The 25,165-nt window shown below is 38.2% G+C and overlaps 1 protein-coding gene across 4 annotated transcripts in view; it reads right to left on the bottom strand.

Moving 5' to 3' along the window:
- The window catches only part of SMARCA1 (SWI/SNF related, matrix associated, actin dependent regulator of chromatin, subfamily a, member 1), a 36,274-nt gene extending 13,460 nt beyond the window's left edge, over positions 1–22,814 (bottom strand). Inside the window, exons 1-19 of one of the 4 annotated variants that reach the window (XM_055817964.1) lie at positions 22,340–22,814; positions 18,572–18,658; positions 15,914–16,080; positions 14,919–15,019; positions 14,696–14,796; positions 14,230–14,409; positions 11,896–12,051; positions 11,510–11,641; positions 10,694–10,762; positions 9,843–9,952; positions 8,914–9,140; positions 8,230–8,351; positions 7,686–7,838; positions 6,140–6,272; positions 5,007–5,155; positions 4,270–4,389; positions 3,036–3,146; positions 2,721–2,834; positions 197–319 (exon numbers count right to left, since the gene is read on the bottom strand). In XM_055817964.1, coding sequence (XP_055673939.1) covers positions 197–319; positions 2,721–2,834; positions 3,036–3,146; positions 4,270–4,389; positions 5,007–5,155; positions 6,140–6,272; positions 7,686–7,838; positions 8,230–8,351; positions 8,914–9,140; positions 9,843–9,952; positions 10,694–10,762; positions 11,510–11,641; positions 11,896–12,051; positions 14,230–14,409; positions 14,696–14,796; positions 14,919–15,019; positions 15,914–16,080; positions 18,572–18,658; positions 22,340–22,462 — 2,478 coding nt within the window. In that variant the 5' untranslated portion in view covers positions 22,463–22,814. Of the gene's footprint in view, positions 1–196; positions 320–2,720; positions 2,835–3,035; positions 3,147–4,269; positions 4,390–5,006; positions 5,156–6,139; positions 6,273–7,685; positions 7,839–8,229; positions 8,352–8,913; positions 9,141–9,842; positions 9,953–10,693; positions 10,763–11,509; positions 11,642–11,895; positions 12,052–14,229; positions 14,410–14,695; positions 14,797–14,918; positions 15,020–15,913; positions 16,081–18,571; positions 18,659–22,339 lie in introns of those variants that run through there. The other 3 variants (XM_055817963.1, XM_055817962.1, XM_055817965.1) reach the window with 3 other exon arrangements.
- Positions 22,815–25,165: the final 2,351 nt, after the last annotated feature.

Genomic DNA, 25,165 nt, shown 5'->3' with positions numbered 1-25,165 from the left:
ACTAAGACATCAACTTGTTCAAGGACAGGAAAGGTCCCTCAAAGCAAACCAAGCAAAATCATCACATATATTGTGCTTTCTTCTTCCTGTAAGATCAGTGCAGCTTTCCTGTGCATGTTTATCATTATTAGTATTTATATCTCATACTAATAACAAAAAAAAGTGTGATTAAATACTTCAGCTGTTTTCATTTTACCTGTGTTAGAAGCTTTTCTTTCTCTTCAGTTTCCTCACTATTCAGAGGCATAGACTCGTCTATCTTCTTTTGTTCTTCTTTTTGTACCTGAGCTGCATTTGGGAGCTCAGGATTCCTGGGGACCTAAAAATCAGGGGTATCAATAAGCAGCAGTACAGCAGTGTTATTAAAAAAAGACTGTACACTTTTCTATCAACCTTGGTTTACAATTTATAAGCATGTTAGATCTCACAGGACTGATGCAGTCCACACCCACTAATCATTTGTTGTCACAGAAGTAAAAAAAAAAAAAAAAGCCCAAACAAAAAACCCACACCACCACACATTGGCTACCCTGAAGAAACCAACCACAATAAAAATATTTTAAAGATAACTACCAGAACATTTTCATTAGTATCTACAAAACTGTTGCAAAATTGAAAATATTATCTTCCAAGACAAGGTGATGTATCAAACACTGTCATTTAACTATGCTCATTCCTTCTTGTTTCACAAGCTCTGAATGTAAAGTTTATCTTCACTTATAAGTACCAAAAGGGTCCTATTCACTGTTTCTTTACGAAACTTCAGTGAGAAACACAGTAGAATAAATGGTAAAACACATTTTTTCCAACTAATATTAAAGCAGTGATCTGCACAAGTTAACAAATGTGTTTTACCTAGATCTGAATCTTACTGCTTAAACCCTTCCTCTCCAAAATAGGACCAGACTTTGTCAAACGTAATTTTGTTATGCCCTGTACCCACGACTTCTACACACAACGACTTAGGGATATCGTGAGAGGCAGAGCCTCACACGTAACGTAAGCTGTCGCAGTTCACCGATTTCAGTGGCATTTTTCATTTTCTCTTACATCCAATGGTTTATGTTTCATAATTACAGCAAAACACTAAGCTTTGCCAGGTTTACTATAAAACCTGCACTTGTGACCTTCAAACCTGCACACTGCCAAAGTAAGGATGAGACAGACAACATCATGTAAAAAGGCCTAACAACATTTTGTCTGTCCCTCTCCACATTAACACCAATTTGTGACCTTTAAACTGCTTATGGCAATACCATATCACAACAGCAAACAAGTCAGAAACCAGTATCCAGTAAAGACTGTGTAGACCTTATATATTTCTGCAGCAAGAGGGGAAGGAAGTTAAGAGCTGTTTTTAACACCTGACTAAGAAATGTCCTTGGCTTTGGTGGCTGAAGAACTGACACCAAGCTTGGTCTCTACCTATATGATACCTTTTCATATTGTTTATGAGTCTGTAGTTTGATAAATAAACTCTCTTCAGATGGAAAGTTAACACTTTCATTTCAAAGCAGAACCATCACATTTATCACTTTCATTACCAGTAAACAGTCATACTAAGTTTTTAGTATAACAAGTATTCATGTTCGACCTATCCAGTCTGACACACTTCATTAACAGGACTGAAACACCTCTCTTAACATGCATACCTTCAACATTAGCAATCCTCTCATCCTCATTTGTTGGAGTATTAACTGAATAATTTTTTCCTCCTAAACTAATTACATTTCCTTTAATTCTTCTCTTAATTCTATCCTGTCATCCACAAATTTCTTTCTGCTTCAAAGTAGATTCTAAGACACCTTCTGTTTTTTCTCAAAAATGTATTTTGCTCTTTTGCAACACAAATTTCCTACCCATTGCTTTGTACGGCAAGTTTACATTCTCCAACACATTTTATACGTGGTTTCCTTGCTGCAACCTGCCATGAAACATGGGGCTTTTTGAAGTTAGTTACATGTCTGGAAGTAGGGAATCAGTTTGATTTACTCAGCCAATACTGGCACAAGTAATGAAAAACAACATCAAAACAGTATCAGTGTTCACCACTTGTCCAGTAGCGTCAGCAGGGAGGAGGGAGAAATTCAGCTAAGGCATAGCAGGGGGAAAAAAAAAAAAAAAAGTCTGTTGTCTGGTTTTCTTTTTGTAGTAGTAATACATTCAGACTTCTTCACACCTTTAAACATTTTATATCCCAGCAAAATGCAAGGAAAATTGATGTCACTTTACTTACCTTCATATCAACACAAAGTCAACTACAATATTACCTTAAGTTACTTTCTGCACAAGATAGAAAAAAAGCTGTAACAAAAAAAAAAAATCATTCCCTGGAAGGTGATCTAATATTAACTAAAAATTATTTTCTCACTTCATGTAATACCCAAAAATGAAAGTGTAGTGTGTGGTCTAAGGTATCAGAACTGCCTTTCTTTTTTACACTCTTATTTTATTGCCAGGAATCCCCCACAAAACACAAAGCTACACAGATAGGAAATTTTAAAATGAAGGAAGGTATTACTTTTTCTACTTTTTCTGTTCCACAGTGGAACAGAAACAGGGGAATAGAGACTGTAAGCCATTTCCTTCACAATGAGAAGCACTTTGCAAAAAAACTAAGACCAGAATGGTAAGTTTTTTAGTTGCCTTCTCATTTACTTCATTTAGCTATTATTGTCAAGGTTGCGGTAAATCTGCAGAGGGGAAATAAAAAACATTACCTTATATCCAATAGTCTTACGATAATACAGAATTTCTTTTTCCAGAAGTTCAAATAACCGTGGTGGGAAAAACTGGAAATCCTGAATATTTGGTTGTTTTGGAGGTCTTGGAGCCTTCAAAAACACAAAGGTATATTAACATTGTGTAAGCTTGATTTCTGTGCCATTAAACTGCCATAATTCAGCAGCGGTGGCAAACTATCACTGTATAAATAAATTTCATTACCAGTATAGGGTGAGAGCAGGGGTTGCAACATGGGAGAGAAGAGCAAAAGAACATAAGAGACCCTCCATATTTGCCAGCTTCTTTCTTACCTTTGGGACTTTTGGTTCACTGACACGTAGGGCTTCTCTGAAATAAGCATCAACTGCATAATTAGCTTTGCGTTCTCGTTTCGGAGGCTCTATCCATTCCATCATGCTCAACTACACGCACAACAGGATAAAGAGATATTAAAGGAACTGTATGCTTTCCTAAAGTTGCAAAAATAATGACTAATGTGGCACTGCAGAACAGGAATGTATTTTTGCAGAGCAGATTGAATGGTTCTGTTCAACAATATGAATACTCCAACAGAGCTCAAAAACAAGCTATAAATTATAGCTGATTATAACATGTATTTAAACACATAAAAGATAATACATAAGTAAAGCAGCGCAGTGGTACAGACAGATCCTTTTACCGTATTCTACTTACTTCAGACACCTGAGTAAGGTTACGATTCCATCTACCAAAACACAATGGAAGGACTGCGAACTTGGATTCTGAATTCTCTAATATCTTGTGATACGTAACGAATTGTTCTCCTCTAAATATCACAATGAATAACCTCTAAAGAGGCTAAAACACTGGCAAAAAACAATCCATTAGTAGCAAATTAATCTTAGCTAAACTACTGGAATTAAGAAGTTACTAGAGCATATTTCAAGACTATGGGGTATTTAGCTGGCTTCTTGTAAAGAAATTATCAGCACGGAAAAATAATCTTATGCATATATGCACATACCCCACTATTCTCATTAAGTATTTTATTTTTCAAAATGTTTCTACAAAAATGATAAGAGACCTGGGTTAGAAGGGCATTCAGTTAACAAAGAGTTTACATATCTGATTCTGGGTAAGATCTTAGGGATATCTTGACTATAGTCCCATACACACCAGATACAATGTTACTTCTGTGTAAAGACCCTGAGTAATACCTCTTTGCTTGGATGATCCTTCTGTAATTAGGTAAATCAATCTACCAACAGTTCACATTTTTGCAGTGGAAGTTCTAGTCGTGAGGATTAAAGACTTAAGTCCAAGTTCCATATATAAAATCATTATCAGGCCTGTTTTTTCCTGCCAGTTATGCGGCAGTAAAATAATACTGATGGTGGGACTGAAAGCTAATTTTAAAAAAATTCAGAGTATTTATGCTTCTGCAGTTCTACGTGAGTTTTTCAGTAGCTCCTTACTTCTGTAGACTAACCTTGACAGCCACAACTTTTAGTATGGCCTTTATGCTTGCACCTCTAAACTAAAGTCTTAAAGACCAAGAAAAATTACCTTTTGTTTTTCTCTGTAATCTTCACCTTCAAAGTTGTATAAGCTCATCTCTGTGTCCATAGTGAAATTTCTTAAGGAGCTCTCCCCCATTTTCTGCAATCGTTCATTCATTTCAGCTGTCTAAAAAAAACAGGAAGATACTTTCAGGCTCACTCAATCTGTTTTATCTTTTCTGAAAAAAATCAGCTGTCCTCAGTATTAAAGCACTCTCAATGTCTCTTTCTGCTTTAAACCTTTACTTATATTTTTCTTGTAAGAAAAGATGCCCACAGTGCTTTCCAATTTTGAACAGTCCGAATCCATAACTTTTCATTAAACTAAAGTTATTACGTTGGGATGTAGCCCGACAACTGTATGATTTATCTTTTAAATTTAAATTAAATTTATGCCCAACTCTTTAAAGCTGAAATGGTAGTTCATTTTTCAGAGCTACCTATTCCCTAATGAAGTTCCATAAAAGTTTTGTATCTATTAGACTTATTAGCATAAAAATTACATCTTTTTAAAAGCCCACAAAATAAACAATGCCTAAGATATTGTGCACACAGTCTGAACTTTGAAAATAAATATAATTCACTAATTCTACCCCTTCAAAACTTATGAAAGTTTTGAAATATTTACAAATAGTTAAGTAATAATTGGGCATAAAAATATTTACATAATCAGATTTAATTTCTATTTTGTGCATACATGTTTAACATTTGACACTTTGAATTCCATATGAAACTTTATCTAACCTTCTTTTCGCCTCTTTCTAAAATAGTGGTTATATCTTCTTCTGTCAGCTCACTATCTTTGGAAGCAAAAACATGTGTGGCTCCATGCCGGATCATCTGCAGCATTTCATCTTTTGCCAGTTTATTAGACTGCTGGTCTATGAGCCTTCCTAAAATTAGAAAAAACACACTGAAAGTTATAATACAAGAGTTCTAGCAGGGACATGCAAACAGTGGATTTTTTTAGTTCACTGGCAGAACATGAAAAGAAAAACAGAACCATACAAAAAAAATTACTTTTCACTTGAGCTGAAAATAAACAGAAATCAGGAACTTCAGGGAAAATAAAAAAAGCTTTGGGTCAAGCCATAAACAAAGAATGTTTCACATTCAAATGCTTCAAATCCAAATTTTATGTTTAACATCTTATTCTTACAGTTAGTTGAACTTTTCAAGATCAAAATCTTATTTCAAGATGAAAAATGACAAAGTGTTCTATAATAACCATCAAGAAGTACTTAAGATTTTTAACACTCACCACTAATTCCAACCCAAATCTCTGGATATTTTTCCCAAAATTCTAATTTCTGTCCCAAAATTTCACTTGTCCTATCTTATCTCTTCACAGATCATCAAAATTTTGACCACTGACCTTTCAGTAGCCCACCCTTTTGGAAATACAAACAACCCTCAAAACTTAGCTTGAGAGCCTTAGGTTTGGACTAACTATTCTTCCAAGAGCTTCTACAGAAAGACACACAAAGCAGTTTTAATGTTGAGTAAATTCATATACAGTAAGAAGCACATCTATATAATTGTTTTTAATCTGTCATGGAACATGTATTTTTTATTTTTTCCCTTTCTAACATATCACAAAACCCAAGTAACATCTATTCAGCTATAGTTTTCTTTCCTCATTTAAAGTCTTAGTGTAAGTCCATGCCCACATTATTTAGGAAATCAAAAATTTTTCAAAGATTTTCAGCTGAACAAGTGAATAACTTATACATTATAGTTTCTTAGGCTGGTTTAGTGTACTGCTATTACATACAAGGCCTGCTTTCTCTCATACTGGACATTTGTAAAGTTATTTAACCCATAGTTTAAGGGACTGAACAATTCTGTTGCAGACAAACATATATAGCAGTTGATACCTTGTTGTATAACTATAGAGTCCAGTCTCAGTTTTATTTCAGCTCTTTCTACAATCCTCTCTTCAACAGTATTATCAGTGATTAGTCGAAACACCCGTACTGGTTTCTTTTGACCAATACGATGCGCACGATCCTAACAAACATAAATCAATGAGTGTTCAGCAACAAAAACTCACAAGCAATAGACAGTTAGCTTGTAGAAACAGCAGACCGAAACTAGCATATATTTCTTGGTTCCTCGCTTATTCAAGAGTATACAAAGATGTTCAACTATTATGGTAATATTTACTTCTATCTGGCTATTACACCTTTTTAAGTTTGGGTCGTTCTACAGTAATAAATGCATCTACCTCATTGTAAATGAAGATATCAATGTCTGTCTAGACTGCAACTGGGAAGTGGAGATACACCAGTACATAGACACATCTGCACTGCTTTCAAAATAATTCTGTCTTTTGACGTAAGTATTGAAACTCTGGCATCCCTGGCTTGAGCATACTAATTCCATGGGCAAAGTCCATGCAGCCACAACTTCAATGCTGTAGTTGTCCCACGCTAGCTATATTAAAGCATCAAGACGCAGCACACACAGTACAGGCACAATACACAGCAAATAAGGTTACATGACTAACATACTACACTTATCTGTAATAAAACTTGCCTTTATTCTCTCTGGAAAGCATGAGTAACACTCTTATTTTGTCCTCTTAAATAAAAAAAGTTTAAACAACTAGCCTTCAAACTGTTGGTACCAGGATTTTCTGACTGTCCTTTAAACATGTGTCAATAAATCTTTTTCTCTCCTGCATAATCCTAGTTTCTTCCTGAAAAATCCTACTAAAGCTCACAAATCACACATCAGTTTCCAGGAACTCAATCTACCATTGGTAGTCAGCATGCATATTGAAAGGTAAATATTCGCAGTAAATACCTGATGTGTTTAAGTACATGAAAAAACACCAACAAAAAACACCACAACCCACAGAACAAAGACCCAACCGCCCAATCATGCAAGAAGGATCATGCGATTTCTATTCCATATGAAATAAATTATAGACTTAATTTTGTGATATTCAGCACTCAAAGATTTTAATATGTTTAACCCAAGATAAGGGTTTTTTCCCATCCTCACGACAGCACCAAATAAAGCAGAAACAAGGTGGGCTGCAAAATAAGTTCCCCAAACGGGAGGAACACAAACTGTATGCTTTTAATTCTTTGCTATTATTTTGGAAACAACCCTCTGTTATTCCTTTACAGTTATTCCAGAAAGGACAGAATTGACAATAATTATATGGATAAACAACATTGATACAGTATTTTGGCAGAAGCAATTTTAGTCAACTGCGAATATAATTAAAACAGATATTCACAGAGAAAAATCTACAATTTCTCCCACAACTTCGTTCATGTTCTTTTTATTCAATTCCTTAGTTTCTTGGTATTTAATACAAAAAGTAAAGACAACCAACAAAAATGCAAGTTCTGCAAACACTTATACAACGACAACTATAACAAACTAATGTGTATTAGGGAGTTAGCTCACCATGGCTTGCAGATCTACTTGAGGATTCCAATCTGAATCATAGAGAATAACCACATCGGCAGTTGCCAAATTAATTCCAAGACCTCCAGCTCTGGTACTCAGCATGAAAATGAATTTACTGCTATTAGGAGCATTAAATGTGTCTATTGCTTCCTAAGAGAAAAAAGTGTCATTAAAGTATCAGAATTTTCAACAAGCTTCCAATATGTTGGTGGCTTTTCAACAAAATTTCTTTGTAGTTTACAGAATTTTTATACCAAAACCTATTTTCCTATACAAGTAAGAAACTGTAGGTTTGCACAGGTGTGAACACTCATTCCGAGTCCACAAAAATATTAATTTTTCATTTAGTTGAGGAACAAATGAAACCTACTTCACCGTGGACTTTGGTTAAGAAAAGCATATACCCATAGCAGCCTTTCTAACGTGTGACATTTTTGCTTTACTCTATACAATTATGTAACTGCTTTTGTATACATGTAAATAATAACTTAATCTAGTATGTAAAACAAAGACGTTTCTTGTTTATACACAACTTTCTCACCTCTCTTTCTTCATGTGGTGTCTGTCCATCAAGTCGGCAGTACTCATATCCACGCCACATGCAATAGTCTTCCAAAATATCCAGTAAGCGAGTCATCTGACTAAAAAGTAGAACTCTGGAACCTGATAGATCAGCACAGAAGGTTTTGTCGTTGGCTTTATGTTTTCACATTAATCTTATCACAGAACCTACCATAGAGCATGAGTAAGAATTCATGTGAAATATCCTGTACTATGCCTAACTTGCTCAGATAAGTCTTCTGAAGTGGCTTTTCTAGTATTAATTTATTCCTCAAGACAAGTTATTCGACAATTTATACAGAAGAAAAACAGCTGTAAAAACAGGACACTTAAAACCATAGTAAGTTAATTAGCTGATGACTGATGTGCACAGACAAACTAATCCTCTCATTAGAAATTTTCTTAAGGACAGTAGGAAGGGGGGCTCTGCTCTTCCTTTCTTTCTACTTCTCCATATTACTAGTCTTCCTCATCATTCCTGTAAGACTTCCTTCCCTCCATGTGTTCAGATCTACAGAAAAATGATTTTCAAGAAAAGCCTCGCTCAAAGCAACGAACGCATTCACTACTGGAGGAAAGACAAGAATGAATCTATGCAACATTTGAAAGGTAGTTTTACTGGTAACGGGCATTCAGATCACTACTGTTCGTCAAGGGTACTCACCTTGCTCTCTGAGCTTTGCTAGCAGTTTATCCAGAACTAACATTTTACCACTGTTAGTGATGAGATGCGTGTCAGTGGTGTAGGGAGGGCCTGGCTCAGCACCATCAAATAAGTACGGATGGTTACAGCATTTCCGAAGCTGCATCAGAATATTCAGCAGACGCATCTTATCCATTTTCCCAGCTGAATTCAGGATATCGATATCTTTCATCAGGATCCTTGTATACCTGAAGTTTTACAGGCAATTTTGAACAACTCTGGTTTTATTTTATACTTAACATGAATGAAAACCTGCAACATCCTTATTACTTATTTCTGGATGTAGGAGTTTGCTTTGTTTACATAATAATAAACTATATTACTCCGAAATTTGGCAAAAATGTCTGACTGTTAATAAGGATTTACAAATCTATTCCAGAACATGGAAGACAATTTGCCCGTGAGTAACAATGATCTATCATTTACTGAGTTATCTTACACTGCCATTTTAAGACTACAAAGTGGATTAAAGATATCATTTATTTTACTGAATCTGCTACACTGGCCTGGCTCCCTTTCTCACATCTCTTCTGGGCATGTGGCTCCTGAAGGTTTTATTCTAAATTTCAGCTCAGACTTTTACTGATGCATACATACTTGGATCAAAGGAGGAAACTTCGCAGACATTTGTTCTTTCAGATAGAATTAAGGAAGGAAAAGAAGTTTCTGCTTTCTTCCTCTCAACCCTTTCCATGACCCTGGCTGAGCTCTAACTTGCGTATCTTTAAAAAAGCCCCAAAGACAGCTATAAATAGGCTAACAGGTTTCTCCATCTGACTGTCTTAACATGCAACTACCAAGGCCTGGGGTGGGGGCTTAAGAAAAATCAGTGTGAAGAGCTGAGGTGTTCTTTATCAGAAAAGAATCTTACTTTGATGTAAAGAACTCACCATTCCCTCTGCATTTTGCTGAGCCCAAGATAAATTTTTACTTCCTTCTTTGGAGGCAAACTCTTTTCTACTTCAGCTTTTATGCGACGTAATAAAAATGGCTTCAAAACCTAAACAAATGTAAGTTTTTCCACAGATAAATTTATAGAATTGATTCCCTCAAATCCAAAATTAACTGATTAAATTATCAATTATTTATTCAGAACTAATCAATATCTACTGCTGTCACGGTGACTCGTCAGGACAAATTAAGTTGTCCACTAACAGGCTAAGTTCACACATAAATACTACATAAATATTTCCATATTCATCCCAGTTGTCATCCTAAGCAAAGGGCAAACCCATAAGCTTATAAATCTATTTATTGTCTTTTAACATAAAGTCCATTTCATTTCCACTAGTAGCATGTACAAAACACACCACCATTTCATAGATTAAGCAATGTATGCTGTGCTTCCTTCTGATTTGTTTTGTTAAGTGTATGATGAAAAATGGCTTCTATCTCATGAACACTAAAGCAAAGGTAAAGGCACAACTTCATTCAGATTAGCATGACCAGTCTATCAGTATACCATTCACGGTAATAGATTGTTTCAAAAAGATTTCCCAACTCTTCGTTTTCACATTTTAGGTAAATATTTTGTCCACTTCCAACAGTAGTGTTACAAAAAGCATTATCTGTAACAGTAAGTTCCAATATATAATTCATGAAAATTCTGCTAAGCTTTTCTGTAACTAAATACCTTCACATTCATCTTCTCAGCTATGAGATGAACGGGGAAATAATCTGTTTTCCCTTTTTACACTGTGTATGCTAACGATGATACGTGATTACAGATTTAATTACTTACAGCATGAAGTCTTTCTACAAGTTTCTGATCACCAAGACAATTTTTAGTGTCGAACCATGAGTCAAAATCCTGTGGTGAGAAACAGCACAATTGGTACAAACAGTTTATCATCTGTAGTTTTAACAGACACATATTGACTCTGTTTCACTCCAGCTGAGAGTGGCATAAATCTCGAGACAAATTACTCTTACAAGTGAAAGAAAAATCTTCCTGCAATTCTGTGCCAGCTTCCCACCACATTATAAGATTCAAGTCACTAATTGCACAGACAAAATACTATTACTCTGCTTAATTCACAATGTTTTTTCATGCTCATCACTGCAGTGTCCAAGTTCTTCCCCTTAGTGTTTGTGTAATGATAGGGCAAGAAGGTAAAAAAAACCCAAATCCTTAAGTAATTGACAGGCACAACAGAACAAAAACAACAGAAGAAAGCAACACAAGTACAAGGAAACATTAACAGTGCAAGAGGAGAAAGATGACTCAAATTCTAAATGAAAAAAGGTTTACACCTATTTAGAAGTCTCATTCAGCACTGCTTTCCAAATTTTGTTCCTCTTTGCATAATTCTCGAACCATTTAAAGTATTACATTTGCTATTACTGGCCTGAGGCTTTATCTGCACTAAAAGAATGCACAGTTTTAGCTAAGTAGAGCAAAAAAAGTAGTCTACAGTTAGGTAAGCCAAAGAGCTTCTACTGAATCCAGGTCTTCCACATCATACATTTATTAGGCTCATCATTCTTCTCTTCTGCAGATAGAAGCCTGGAAATCAAAGTAAGAAGAACAAAACTGTACCTCCAAACCTCAACTTACATCCGCAGAATTGAAGACATCTGGTAAAAGAAAATTGAGTAATGCCCACAGTTCATGGAGGTTATTCTGTAAAGGAGTTCCCGTAAGCAGCAATCGATTTGTTGTCTTGAACTCACGTACAATCTCTGACAGCTAGAAATACAACAAAGAGTTATCATCATCATGTACATTTAAACATAATGAATTTTCATCTGTTTCTGAAACTTCAAACAATGTTAGCTAAATTTCAAGACAGTGAGCTACTTATGAAATTTGTATTTACCACCCAAAAGCTTATGGCTTATATTTAATAAAAACACCACACCTAACACTTAAAATCTGCTAAAAATCAGATGGAATCTTTTGTGTCAAACTACCTTCAAAGTATCAAGTAATTTTGAGTTTACCTTAGACTTCTCATTCTTTATTCTGTGGGCTTCATCAATTACCAGGTACCTCCAGTTAAATTTTTTGAAGACTGATTTCTCTTTGATTACCATTTCATATGAAGTAACACAAACATCCCATTCACCAGGCATCATAACATCACGGATAAAAGCAGCCTAAAGCAGAACAACTGCGTTAATAAACATTTGTTAAGTATGAAAAATTTACATGGAATTCAGTGAAACCTATTTCCACCAACATTAGTGATGCACTAAGCTTGCACACACAAAAGATGACTCAAACATCTTTTCCATAACTGAAAGTTACTGTAACAAAAGCCTTCATTCCTTTTTTCTTTAGGCACAGGCAGATTATCAGCTGCAGTTAAGCAAAACACAAATTTTCTCCTGTTCAAACTTAACTACTTATTCTTCAGCATAGATTTTCTGTAATTTAGATACAGTACATACTACCAATAGGGCAAAAAACTCTCCAAACTAATACCAAGACACAATCCACAAAAAAGTGTTTCAAAACAACTCACATAGTCCACTCCCATCTTCTCTCTTTCCTGAAGGTCTTGCTCCTCTGTCCCATCTCTATTTTGTAAGTGATATATATCTACATTTATAAAACCTTTCACATGAAAGCATATCACCACATGGAAAAGCTGCACATGCAGATCTCCAAGAACTGACTTAGTAGGGTACACAGATCACCCCAACACTAGAACTGATAGAAGAGCTACCTAATAAAGGAGCCTTCTGTACAATACTGATTCACAAATGCAATTGTAAGCTCAGAGGCGCTTTAGCCACCACAGAACGGAGAGATTAATTAGAAAATGAGGAAATGAAGTTATGATAATACAAACCTAAGACTCTGACAGCCAAGAAAGTACAAAGTGAAGGTGCATGCTTCCTTTCATCACAATCTTAATTTCATTTAATTGAGCTAGCAATAAACACATTGGGGTATAAATACTATCAGACTTTAAATGAAAACAATCTGCAAAGAGCTGTACGGTAGAATCCAACACTACAGCACTGGAAGGAACTGTCAACTCGCTGGCAGAAGCAGCAGTTTGTCTCAGAATCACAGAGCCATTTCGGCTGGACAAGACCCTCAAGATCAAGTCCAACCATTAACATAACACTGCCAAGTCCACCACTAAACCATGTCCCTATGCACCGTGTCTACACATCTTTCAAATACCTCCAAGGACAGTGACTCAACCACTTTCCTGGGCAGCCTGTTTCAATGCTCGACAATCCTTCCAGTGAAGGATTTTTTCCTAGTATCCAATCTAAACCTCCCCTGGCACAACTTGAGGCCATTTTCTCTTATCCTATATCACCTGTGAAAACACTCCCAGTTATCCCAGCCACTCCTCCTTATGACTTGTGCTCCAGACCCATCACCAGCTCCATTGCCCATCCCAACACACTCCAGCATTCGCCACATCCCTCTTGTGGCGAGGGGCTCAAAACAGAACACAGGATTCAAGGTGCAGCCTCATTGGTGCTGAGGACAGGAGGATAATCGCTGCCCTGGTCCTGCTGGCCACACTATTTCAGATACCAGCCAGACTGCTGTTGGTCCCCTTGGCCACCTGGGCACAGGGCTGGCTCCTGCCCAGCCGGCCCAGCCAGCCCCCCCAGCCCCTTTCCCGCCGGGCACCTTCCCAGCCCCCTGCCCCAGCCTGCAGCGCTGCCTGGGGCTGTTGTGCCCCACGGGCCGGAGCCCAGTTGAACCTCACACAACTGGCCTTGGCAACCCATTGATCCAGCCTGTCCAAATCCCTCTGTAGAGCCCTCCCTTCCCTGAAGCAACAACAGGCAGCCATGCAATCCATACAAGAAACCACAGAATTCACAGAAATGTCCAGCCCACTGATCCCTTTCAAGTTAGGAAAACACCCTGTACCTATTTTAAGGCCTTCACTACAAAAGATTAAAAGCTCTACAACAGAATCCTAGTTAGAAGGCAAGGCATGGACATGAGACACAAATAAAGAGTAGAAGTCACCTAAAAAAGCTGAAGAAAGAGATAACAAACTGAGAGCAATAAAGGAAAAGGAATAAACACTGTCACAATGCAAATACAGAAGAGAAAAAAAAAAAATCAAAGAGGAAGACAACAGAAAAAAGGTCAGACAGATGTACTTTGATCACCTACTGATTTGCATTCTGTCCTCAGTTATAACCATAATATTTTGCATTTTTCAATGCCAATATAGTTAAAGATTACCAAAAAATACTATAATTAAGGAAGCAGGTTAGGGTGAATTCCACATACCCAAATGCTAGTTTTTGGCAAATAACATGTACATCTTTGAAACGTAGAGCACTTACTCTCGCATCTTTATCTCCAATAAGGCAAACAGCACGTAACGATGGAACCCAGCGTTTGAATTCATTCATCCAATTGTGCAAAGTTGATTTTGGAACCAGGACCATGTGCGGTCCGGGAATGTTTCGGTAATGCTTCAGATAGCCTAATAACGCTATTGTTTGCAGAGTCTTACCAAGACCCTGCATTGACAGAGAGGGGAGGGAAAGAAACCTGCTGAAATGAAGTACCATACAGAAATAGTTTCAATTTTCCTACTGTATCATTCTATCACTTAAGTTGTTTAAAGCAGACTACACTACAAATGTTTGCAATACAATTTCTTCCCTTGCATTACAATCCCAGTTGCAAAAAATCTAACTGTTGTAGAATGATGCACATTACTGCATCCACATTAAATATTATAGGCACTTTAATGTTGATTTTACTCAATAATTACCACAAAAATTCCAAAAGATTACAGCTTACCATTTCATCTGCCAGAATGCCATTAACACCATTTTCATACAATGAGATCATCCAGTTCAAACCTCTAACCTGATAATCTCTTAGTGTTCCTCCTTTCACATCTGTAAATGTAAGATTCCTCTAAGTAGAAAAATACTAATTCTAAGTAGAAAAATTTTAATTGCAATCTGCTCAGATTTTCATTTTATCAAAGCAATCTGAAAACTGTCAACACAATACTTACATGAAGGAGATTCCTCAAATCGAATACACACATTAGATGTTTTTCGACTCTCTGACAACAGCTCTTCATCTTCTTCTTGTTCTGTGCGCCTGTGACGATAACTAAAGAAAAAAAAAAAAGTCATGTTTATATGGAGTCATTTCAAAACACTGACTATAAAATCAAAAGAGACAAATTATAAAGAAACAATCATTGATCTACAATGTATGTGTTCTAGCACCCTGATCAAAATGATATCCTGTTAACAAGTTATACCTTACGGTTCATTCCAGCTTTAATTAGAAAGACTGATATGAAGCCCTCTCCTCCAGAGCCGTAACTATACTCTAACAAGTATCATGAATTCTCTAAGGTACTTTAATGAGCAACACAGAAATACAACACACACATCAGTGGTAGCCTTAGAATCAATTACTTGGAAACTATACCACTGAGAAAAATCACTTCTCAATTTTAAAAATAATTTAATTTTATAAATTAAATAGAAAACATTATTTTGTAAATGTTCCAAAAACTAGTTTCTTGCTATTACAAGATCAGAAACAACATGAATACTGCACCTGCATTACTAATATAGAGAGATTGGTAGAGAGAAACAACTGGTGCCAAGTATCCAGCACCCACACTACATGCACGTTGCCCTGTTGTAACTTTGTCTAGCACCACTCTGGTCCCACTGACATGGCCACTAGCAGCTGGGGCACATCAGGTGTATTTGTGGAGTGCATCTTTAGTTCAGCATCATGCAACAGGAATTCAATTCATGTGCTCCAAAATCACTCCACCATACGGACAAGAGCATGGTAAGTGGCAAGAATAGGGGAATTTACTTTAAAAGCACATTAGTGATCCCAGGTCAGTTGATGGATCAGCATAATACACCATTAATAGGAAAAATTCTGGACTTAAAGTACAATCTCTATCCTACTAACTAAACAGGTATGTTAAAATGCATAATTTGTTTGAAAGTACAAAAAGTTGGAAATAAAACATACTCCCCAGCTGAAATCAAACTCTGTTTTTCATCTTTCTTCATCCGTGGCCGTCCCAGCTTGACTTTCAATGGAGATGTTGGTGATTTTTGTGCTGCAGGCTGAATGAAGTGTGCAAAAAGTTCTGTCTGCTTCAGAAGGAATTCAAACCTTTTTGCTCTATCTGCTTTCTAGTTTCCGAAGTGGGGAAAAGAATAAAAAACAAAACAAACAAAACCCAGTAACTTTTCTTCATAATAAATGTATTTTTATTAAGAAAAACTATTCAGAAACTCTTTGAGAACTTATATGAGGAAAGATTGACAAGACCATCTGCCTACTGTTAGCCAACTCAGGGGGATACAAGCATCATGAAATAGCTCGAGCTGCTTTGGCTTACAGCTAAGCATGAATTGCTTCACAGAACCCAGTTGTAAAGTGTGGTAGTTCAAATGATCCTTCATGAATACCACAACAATCCTGGAAGACGGGTCAGGACTTGATAACCTCATCCCAGCAACTCATCCCTGTTCAAAACTCAAAGATTAGTAAAACAGCCCAAAAACAGTTTACTTTATAGATTGCTTAAGTCTGTGTTGCACACCAGCAACTGTGAAGGGATGGTCTGAAGGACTGCCTACAAAAGCCAGCAGCAAAACTTCCATCAGCTTCAAGCCTATCAGGATTTGATCCAAGACAACCATGTGGTAGCTTTGCTTTTAAAAGTATGACTAAAATAATGGATGCACCAGCCCAACACTGCTTTCACTGAAGTTTGTGAACTTTGCTGTCAGATTTCAAATTTCAATCATTTCAGTTTTGCCATATCAATGGGGCATACGCACTTCACTATATAAACACAGCAAAACACGCCCTCTATATTTAAAAGACAACATGCTACATATTTTTAAGAAAAATATGATAAAATTCAAGTGTTATCTGACAGAATGCAATTGTTATCAGTTTCTGTGCTATTTCTAAGCATCATGTAACACTATACCACTTCAAGCAATTTTCAAGTGATCTCATTTATATGTCTTGATATAAACTACAAAAGTGAAATTATAGTTCTGTACCATAACCTTTCTAAGAAGCGTACAAACAACAGAAAGCTTTTCTGCAGGTAACTTATATGCAAGTAGAAGCGCTCTAACAGCAATAACACAAACCAAAGAAAAGGGCAATAAAAATGAACCTGACATGCAATGCATGATGTTGCCACATGAGGGCAACGCATTTCTTTTAATAGCGCAGCACTTACCAGCAAATAAACATCTTTACCAAGATCTCCTGGAAAAAAAATCACTATTATTTTTCCCTTGCATTCATTACTGGACCTTTGGTGTAAATAACTTGAAAACCAAATAAACTATATATAACAAGGAAATTTTAGGAAGAAAAAATAATTCTAAAAGGGGGAGTAAAAACATGGATGTTTATGCCCATACAGGATAAGAACAAATCCATTCAGAGGATTTATATTCGACTAATCATTCATGACAGTTTTGGCAAGCTAACCATAACTATTAAGGTTCTATATTGAATGCTACAATATACTTTCTTTGCCTGCAAGGTTACTGGCTGGGTGTAAGCACCATGCCTTGATAAATAGTAAAGGTCTAGCTCACAACTGCACAATTGACGATGAAAGGTAGATTTTTTGAGACCTATTCCCTTTGCCTCTTAGTACAACTGACCTAACTTTCTAATACAGGAAAGATGTAAATTCACCATGTATTACTGTGAAATCAAGTTTAGTTCTTTACTCATTGTCAACAGATTTACTTGTGTGTCTGCTGAAAATTAAGTATTCATACCAGTAGGTTATCAATTTTTCTATGTCCAACAGTGAAAAGTCTTCCCTGTCTTCTACAGTGTCCAATCCTTCCAGAATTTACTGTAATTATTAGGCATCCATGGAACATTAAAGCTTTTAAGAAAAACACAGTAAGGTAGAGATACCAGCTTCAACCAAGAACTTACTACACATATCATTCAAGAATAAGTCTTGTAATGCCCTCCTGGTTTCTGCCTCTCTGTAATATAGAAGTTACCCTGTTATCTCCCCTCCAGCACTACAAGCTCCCTTCGTTTGTGTCATGGACAGATCCTCTTTTGCACTGTTATGGCACATATATTATGGGACATACCAACATTTAAAGCCTTTATGTTTTTATATGATGAGAAATTGGCAGCTAACATCACTCAACAGGTCAAACAAAACTAGCAGATTCAAAACCAAAAGGGGAAAGTTCTAAACGTAAAATGCAATTTAATAGAAACTCCTTACCACAGGAGAGTGTGGATAACTAAACCTGCATGAGCGGAAAAAAGCAAGCAGACAAACCCATGGGGAGGAAAAAAAAATATCCACTGACAACTACTGAGCATAAAAACCACAGCCTCCAACCCCAGAAGTCATGCAGACAAAGATACTTAGAAGAGTGGGACAGTATTTAACAGAACTATCACTATCTCCTTCCTCCGTTCTCATACTCTTCACTAAATATCCTCTGTTGCCCACTGTGAGGAACCACATTGAACTGGACACTTAAATTAATCTTGATTTGGTTTTCTTTTCTGACACATCCAGTCTGCAATAACTCCTTGTAACTGTGTTGATCTAGTTCAATCAAACAAATGTCAAAAGGCTGCAGTATGTTTTGTCATGAAAACACTTACCATCTTCTCTTCATATTCTGGGTCAACTTCCTTTTCAGGTCTAGCTGCCTTTGGAGGAAGTTTGAGTTGAAATGGGGGATCATTTTTCTGGAATGCAAATTTTAAACACTTTGTAATTATCATATTATTTTATTTTTTTTTTTTTAGCAAAAAAAGATCAATATGAACAAACCTATATACTATAAGATACGCATGCTATTTTAAAAAAATAATTATTTCAAAATTAAGTGACTGCATTAATCACATTATTTCACTTAAAGCAGAACCTGATATCCATGATGAAACCAAAGCAGAGATATGAAGAAATAAAACAAAAGTTGAAGATCTGTCTCATCCTCATGCTTATCTCTACAAATCTGATCCAAATTGAAAGCAAAGGAACATACTGAAAGAGGATGAAGTTTAATCTTTCACAGAGATCTAGCTTTAAATGCGTAATTACATTTAGTATCTTGAAAAGGTATTTAAAAAATTAAATGTGATTTCTAAACGTTTAATTCCTAACCCTGAGTTTCTAGCACTTGCATCTTGAGTTTTGTTTGTTTTCACTTCCAGATTAACAGTCATGAGTTCCTTTGGAAATACGGGCTTATTTAGCCATATACCTTGGAACAGACAACAAATGACCAAATCAATCCATGCTGCAATCACTGCATGGTATGCGCTTAGTTTAACAAAGAACTACCTTATTTACTATAAACAAAAGAAATTTAAGAAACTGCTGACTTTTGTAGTTTATGAGACTCATTTCTGCCTTCAATTGGGAAGCTCAAAGCAGGTTTCCACAACTTCAACTGCCACATTGCTATGTTTAAAAAAAAAAAATAACCTCGCAAAAACCATGATATTGGCAAAATATCTTTTTTAAAAAGAGAATCATGGGAGAAATGTTTAGTGGATTTTTTTTCACCCTAATTCAGTCTTTGAAATACAACTTTTTATATACCTCCTGCAAATAAAAAAATATTAAATATTTGAGATGCATTCAATTATAAAAATGTTTTTGAAAAGCACCGAATAATCCAAAAGGAACTACCAAACTGTACGTCTGTATAAAATGTAACAAAGCAGTCTTACACCAAACTGTATGTCTCTATAAAAAGTAACAAAGCAGTCTTAATCTGACAAGCACTTTAAGTATCAGCATACTACAAATACATTAAAATTAAGTAATAGTTATCCTAAACTATGCAAGGTCAAGTAGCAAAACTAGACCAAAATGGGACTAAATATGTAGAAGTCTGTCAAGCAACATTACACCTAAATTTCAAAAACGTTACTGATAAACATATATGCCAACTTACTCTTCTAACTTTAAGCATGATCACGCAAAGGGCAGCAGAATTTTCTGAAGTCAGAGATTATCTTTTCAAGTTTTGGCCCAAAGGCATCATTCTCTGCAGAGGCGAACACTACTAAGTGTATAATGAAGTTGTTTGACAATTTAATGATTTAATAAATGCATGAGTTCCACTTGAAAAGACCAAATGATTATATTGCAAATTAGAACATTAGAAATGTTCTATTCACTTACAGCTTTCTCAGTCACATAGGTAATCAGTTCATCTCAGAAAGCAACATTAGGAGAGGACTGTTACACCAGTACGCCAAAGAGCAGGTTGTATATATGTGTATATATTCACACCTCCATTATATTACCATATAACATACCCTCCAGTAAGAGGCTGACAGTGCCAATATCAGGGTTATTCTTTGTACTAAAGTGACAGAATACTCCTTAAAGGAAAACAAAAAATTGACAGGGGGCCATTTCAGATGTCTTCCTCACTTCTAGAAATGTATTACATAGATACATGTTACTGGAAAAAAGTTGTCCATCTACCCCTGCTAAGTTTCTTCTGGACAAAGCAGAAGAACTAAATATTACAAGAATCCCTTTCAACTGCAAGCTTTCCAAGTAAGGCGCATAAGCAGTATTATCTTTCTAAGCCCCAAGGCAGATGGTTCTAATGCCAGAGTCCTGTTGTTACTCAGATTTCCCCAGAAAACTTATGGTGGCATACAGATCAAATTTGTTCAGGATCAGCAGAAGCCTCGGTGCAAACAATTAATTAAACAGCTAAAAAAGTACTTTCATTTTTAAGTCAGGGAGCTAGCTGGTAACAGTCTGCCTCTACCCTAGAAAAGGTTTCCATTAAACCCTAGATAAGAGAGTCCCCTGAAAACTGGTGTCATTTAAACACCTTACAAGAAATATGATCATGCAGCAGAAGACGCCAAGCATTCCAAGGATCCAAAATACTTCCCCTTGAAATCTCTACTAATTAGCCTAAACAGAACTACTAGCTTCAGGCTGAGAGGTATTTCTATCTAGTAAGTGCAATACTTAGTCCTAAATTGGGTACACCACATGAACATCTAAATAAATGACTGGGAATAAGAACTACTGCTGCTTTAGTTGACTTCCTACTCTTGTAACCTCTGCTACTGAGAACTTTTAACAGATGTATTAATAATAATTAGAAGGACACCCTTCGTGTTTAACTCACGTGCACAAAGTGAAAATAGATTCCAAATAGGCAGTAAGACACTATTTTGGTACTACAAGAAAGACTATTTATAGTGAAGTAAGACAGTAGAGAGGAACAGAGCACAGTAAGTTTTATTATATGCCATTATTGGGCAGATTGTATAACTACCTGTATAGCTATGTAACAGGCCCGTGGGCCAATGTAAAGTGAAATTCCACAGTCTGAATAAAAACCTCAAATAGCAACATTTTTTTTTCCCTTTAAGAAACACAGCAATGAGCATGGCACAGCAGCACAATGTCAGTAACACACAAAACCAGTCTCTGCTTTCAAATGATTTCTCCAGGCAGGCTTTCTCTATAAATATTTAGCACCAACTTTTCCTCAATTGACACACATAAAAAGTTGTATCCAAAAACATTTTCTCCTGAACAGCTCAGAATTACACCATACTGCATCTCACAGCTGTTTGCATACCTAAGTAATGTAAAGAATCAAGCGTTCTTTTCAGGCAAAACTGGACTTTCATGAATTGGAATCAAAATTGATTGCACTAATATCGATGTTTCTAAAGTTTTTCTCGAATATCATAAATATACAACACATCGACATCATTCTTACTAAGTTTTTGTAAGATTCATTCCTCAGACTAAATCTTGTTCAGTTTCCAAGGATACCCGAATACGTCACTTTCTACATTCCTTGTGTCTGTAGTCTTTTTTCCAAAAAACCTGAAGGGAGGAGGCTGGCAGCCATAGGTGCGCTCCTGAGGGGCTCGCTCTGCACCGCGGCAGCACAGGAGGGCAGCGGGAAGGCTGCAGCCCCGCAGCGGGAGGGCCGGCGGCGAGCGGTGCAGCCCCACCGCACCGGGCCCCTGCGCAGCGCCCGTCCCCGCCCCGGGTGCAGGGAAGGGAACACCGGGGCGGCGGACACTGGCGCTGCGGGCCACCACGGGCGGGCGGGGGGCACAGCCGGCTGCGGGAGCTGAAGGGCCTGCCCCGGCCCGCGCGGCGAGGGACGGCGCACCCCTGGGCCGCCCGGGTGGCGGCAGCTGCCGCGGCGGTGCTGAAGGACGCACCAGGGGGCCGGCCTGGACGGCGGGGCCGGGGGGGAAGTCTGCAGGGCCGCCGCGCAGCCCAGGCCGCGGCTCTGGCCCGGCGGGGCCCTCACGGCCCACGACCAAGGGGCCAGTGCTGCCAGCGGCCTCGGGCCCGGGCGGCGCGGCCTGAGGGGTAGTAGGGCTAGGCGCGCTCGTCCCCAGAGGACCCCCTCTCACCCTGCCCTGCCCGTCCCGCCCCCGGAGCGGTACCTCCTCAGCACCGGGCTCCTGCGCGGAGGCGGCCGCGGCGGAGGTGGAGGGCAGCTCGCCATCCGCACGGGGGGCACCGCCAGTGTCCATTTTGTGCGCGGCGGGTGCCTGAGCCGCCGGGGGGGCAGGGGCGGCCCCACCGCCCCAAACACGGCGCGGCCCCGCCCCGCGCCGATCTCGCGATACTTCTGCGGGGAGGGCCGCGGCCGCGCGTTTCCCGCCGAGCGGTGGCGGGGCGCGGGCTGAAGCGGGGCAACGCTGCGCAGGCTTAGGCTGGGCAGTGGAGCGATGTCTCCCGGGTCGAGCCGGTGGGGCCTCTGAGGAGCTTCCCGGGACCAATTCCGGACCCAAGTCTGCTTGGGTGACACCCCAGCTCACGGTGAAGGCGGCAGGCAGGGCTGCCACATCCCTAAGCTCAAGGGCGCTGTGGCGAAGCGCTGCCTCAGGGCCTCACACGCACTCGCCGTTCAAGACAACGTGGGCTTGGAGCGGCATGAACTGGTGCAGCCGTGGCTGAGGCCCTTGCCGTGTTGTACCTGCCACCTTTACGATCTCCAGAGGGCTGCCAGCCTGTACCTCCAGTGCAAGGAGTAGCTGTGCTCTCCTTCCCACCTCTTCCCAGCGAGGAGTCCCTGCGGCCCCGGCACAGCCATGTAGAGAGCATGGACTCCAGACCTGTTGTGTAAAACCATGGGTGCTGACAAAAGGATAAGGTGCTTCAGGAGCGAAACAGTAAAACAGAATGGTATGGGGCAGAAAACTTACTAGCAGTTAATTTTTCTTCATTCGTTCCAAACCCTGTTGCACATAGCAAGTGTGTTTTCCTAAATGCCCCAGGCTGCATTAGGGAAAATCATCCCTTAACGTCTGCAGGGCTAAGAGGTACCAGTGGAGCTCCCAAAGCAAGAGTAGCTTACGGGAAAAGTTAATCTTTTTCTTAAGCCATTTCGAATTCAGCAGCGTTTGTGTGTTCCATGCTGAAAATTGTGCTAATGAAGCCACTCAACTCAGTTACTGCCAACACACACATTTCCTACTGCCCGTGCAAGACGTTCAGATTCCCAGCTGCTGAGCTGTAACTTTGCTTATGCTGCTAAAGGATTCCAAAACAACCCTTGAGATGGCAGACTGAAAAAACTGAGAGCTCCTGATCAGCCATTTTACCTAGTCATTACTTACAAAGGCAATATTGTGAGCATTTTGCCTAGAGAAATAGATGAAACCCTAGCTCAGTAGGCAGAGTGAGCAATAAAAGCTTTTTCATTCCGGTAAAATTCTCAGTAGCTGTTACCAAGATCTTTTTGCATAACTCAACAACTAAGCTGAGCAAATGGGTTATTGCAGGTCACATTGCATTTAGAAAGACCTCTGAGACCTTTTCCATCTATACATTAACTGCGAAAAGGTACTGTTTTGTGAAAGGTAAATGTATGCTGAACTGTTTCCATGACTGCCTGATTACTCTGAAACTCAGTATCTCAGTTATGGTCTAACATAAAAGATTTAAGCTCTAAACTCCCCCTTTTAATGTTGTGAAACAGCTGCAGAAAAGTAACATTGCTTTTCCAATGCACCTCATTGCCTTCTGCGTCTGTTGCATAGGTTGCAACAAAGCAAGGCCCACAGCATCTGCAGTAGCCCTTCCACATGATTTATTTTTAAAAGCTTTGGGAAGTACATTTTTCATAGCACAATTGCGAAGAGTGACAAGACTGGTTTTGAAAGAGTACTCCAAATAGCTTTTCCAAGCAGGGCTATCTAGAAAATGAAGATTACCGTCAGCTATGCAGAGTCTCTAAGGTGGGAAAATTCCAGTCTATGACGTGTTTGTTCCTAACCTTTACGGAAAATAGCTCACTAACCATTTTTAACATCTGACTTTCCTACTCCAGTTTCAAATGCTTGTAGCTTCTGTTTATGCAAAACACTCAAGTGTTTGTCACAGCTTGCTTTTTACTTGAAATTCACAGGAACGTTACATGCTGTACAAAACAATCAAGCTGCTGCTTTCATGAAAGATCCCCTTTGGATATTTTTTGCTCGTATGCTTAACATTTGCATTTGACACTTTGCATAGACGTTCTTAGTTGCTTCTCTTGTATAGAGAGACTACATTGTGTACTCCTGTGGATCCACAGGCCATTGCCTGAAAAAATCACTCAGTCATAACAAACAGAATTATCATCTGTTAAGCTAATTATATATAAAAAAATAGTAGTGAAATGGTTTTTTTGTACTTGGTTTATATACTGTTTTTATACTCATATCTTTTCTAATATATTTGCAAAATTCCACAGATTTTCTCCAGTTGTTTGGGGTTTTTTTAATGTGCTTGGGAGGCAGGGGGCTAGTTGTCATGTTAAAGTTGTAGGTTTAGGTATTAGCTCTTGGTTTTCCAAGGTTTATTACTCCTTATTTTACAGTCTGCCAGAAACAATCACCAGGGCTGAATGTATAGTCTCCTACACACTAAGGTTTCATAGCAATTAAGAAGGCCTCAGAAAGAAGGCACTTGACATATTGTATGATGAGAATTCTGCTTTCTTGTCAAGACACAAAAGGAGAAAGTACATATACTTAGGCTCACTGTTACCCACTTTTATGTTTCAGACATTGCTGAAATATGTGAAGAGTTGATAAGATACAGATCCAGGGGCATTTTCATATACTATCCAGGTAAGACCATAAGATTTTTGAAATTTTGGACTGTAGCTACTCAGCCTTTACCAAACAGGGGACTGATTGTAGCAGTCTTAATTTCTCTAGCACAGATATATTGGGTTTGGGTAGCTT

This window comes from Falco peregrinus, chromosome 13 (genome assembly GCF_023634155.1).
Source record: "Falco peregrinus isolate bFalPer1 chromosome 13, bFalPer1.pri, whole genome shotgun sequence".
In the NCBI taxonomy this organism is placed as follows: Eukaryota; Metazoa; Chordata; class Aves; order Falconiformes; family Falconidae; genus Falco; species Falco peregrinus.
This window is presented reverse-complemented; position numbering and strand designations above follow the sequence as displayed.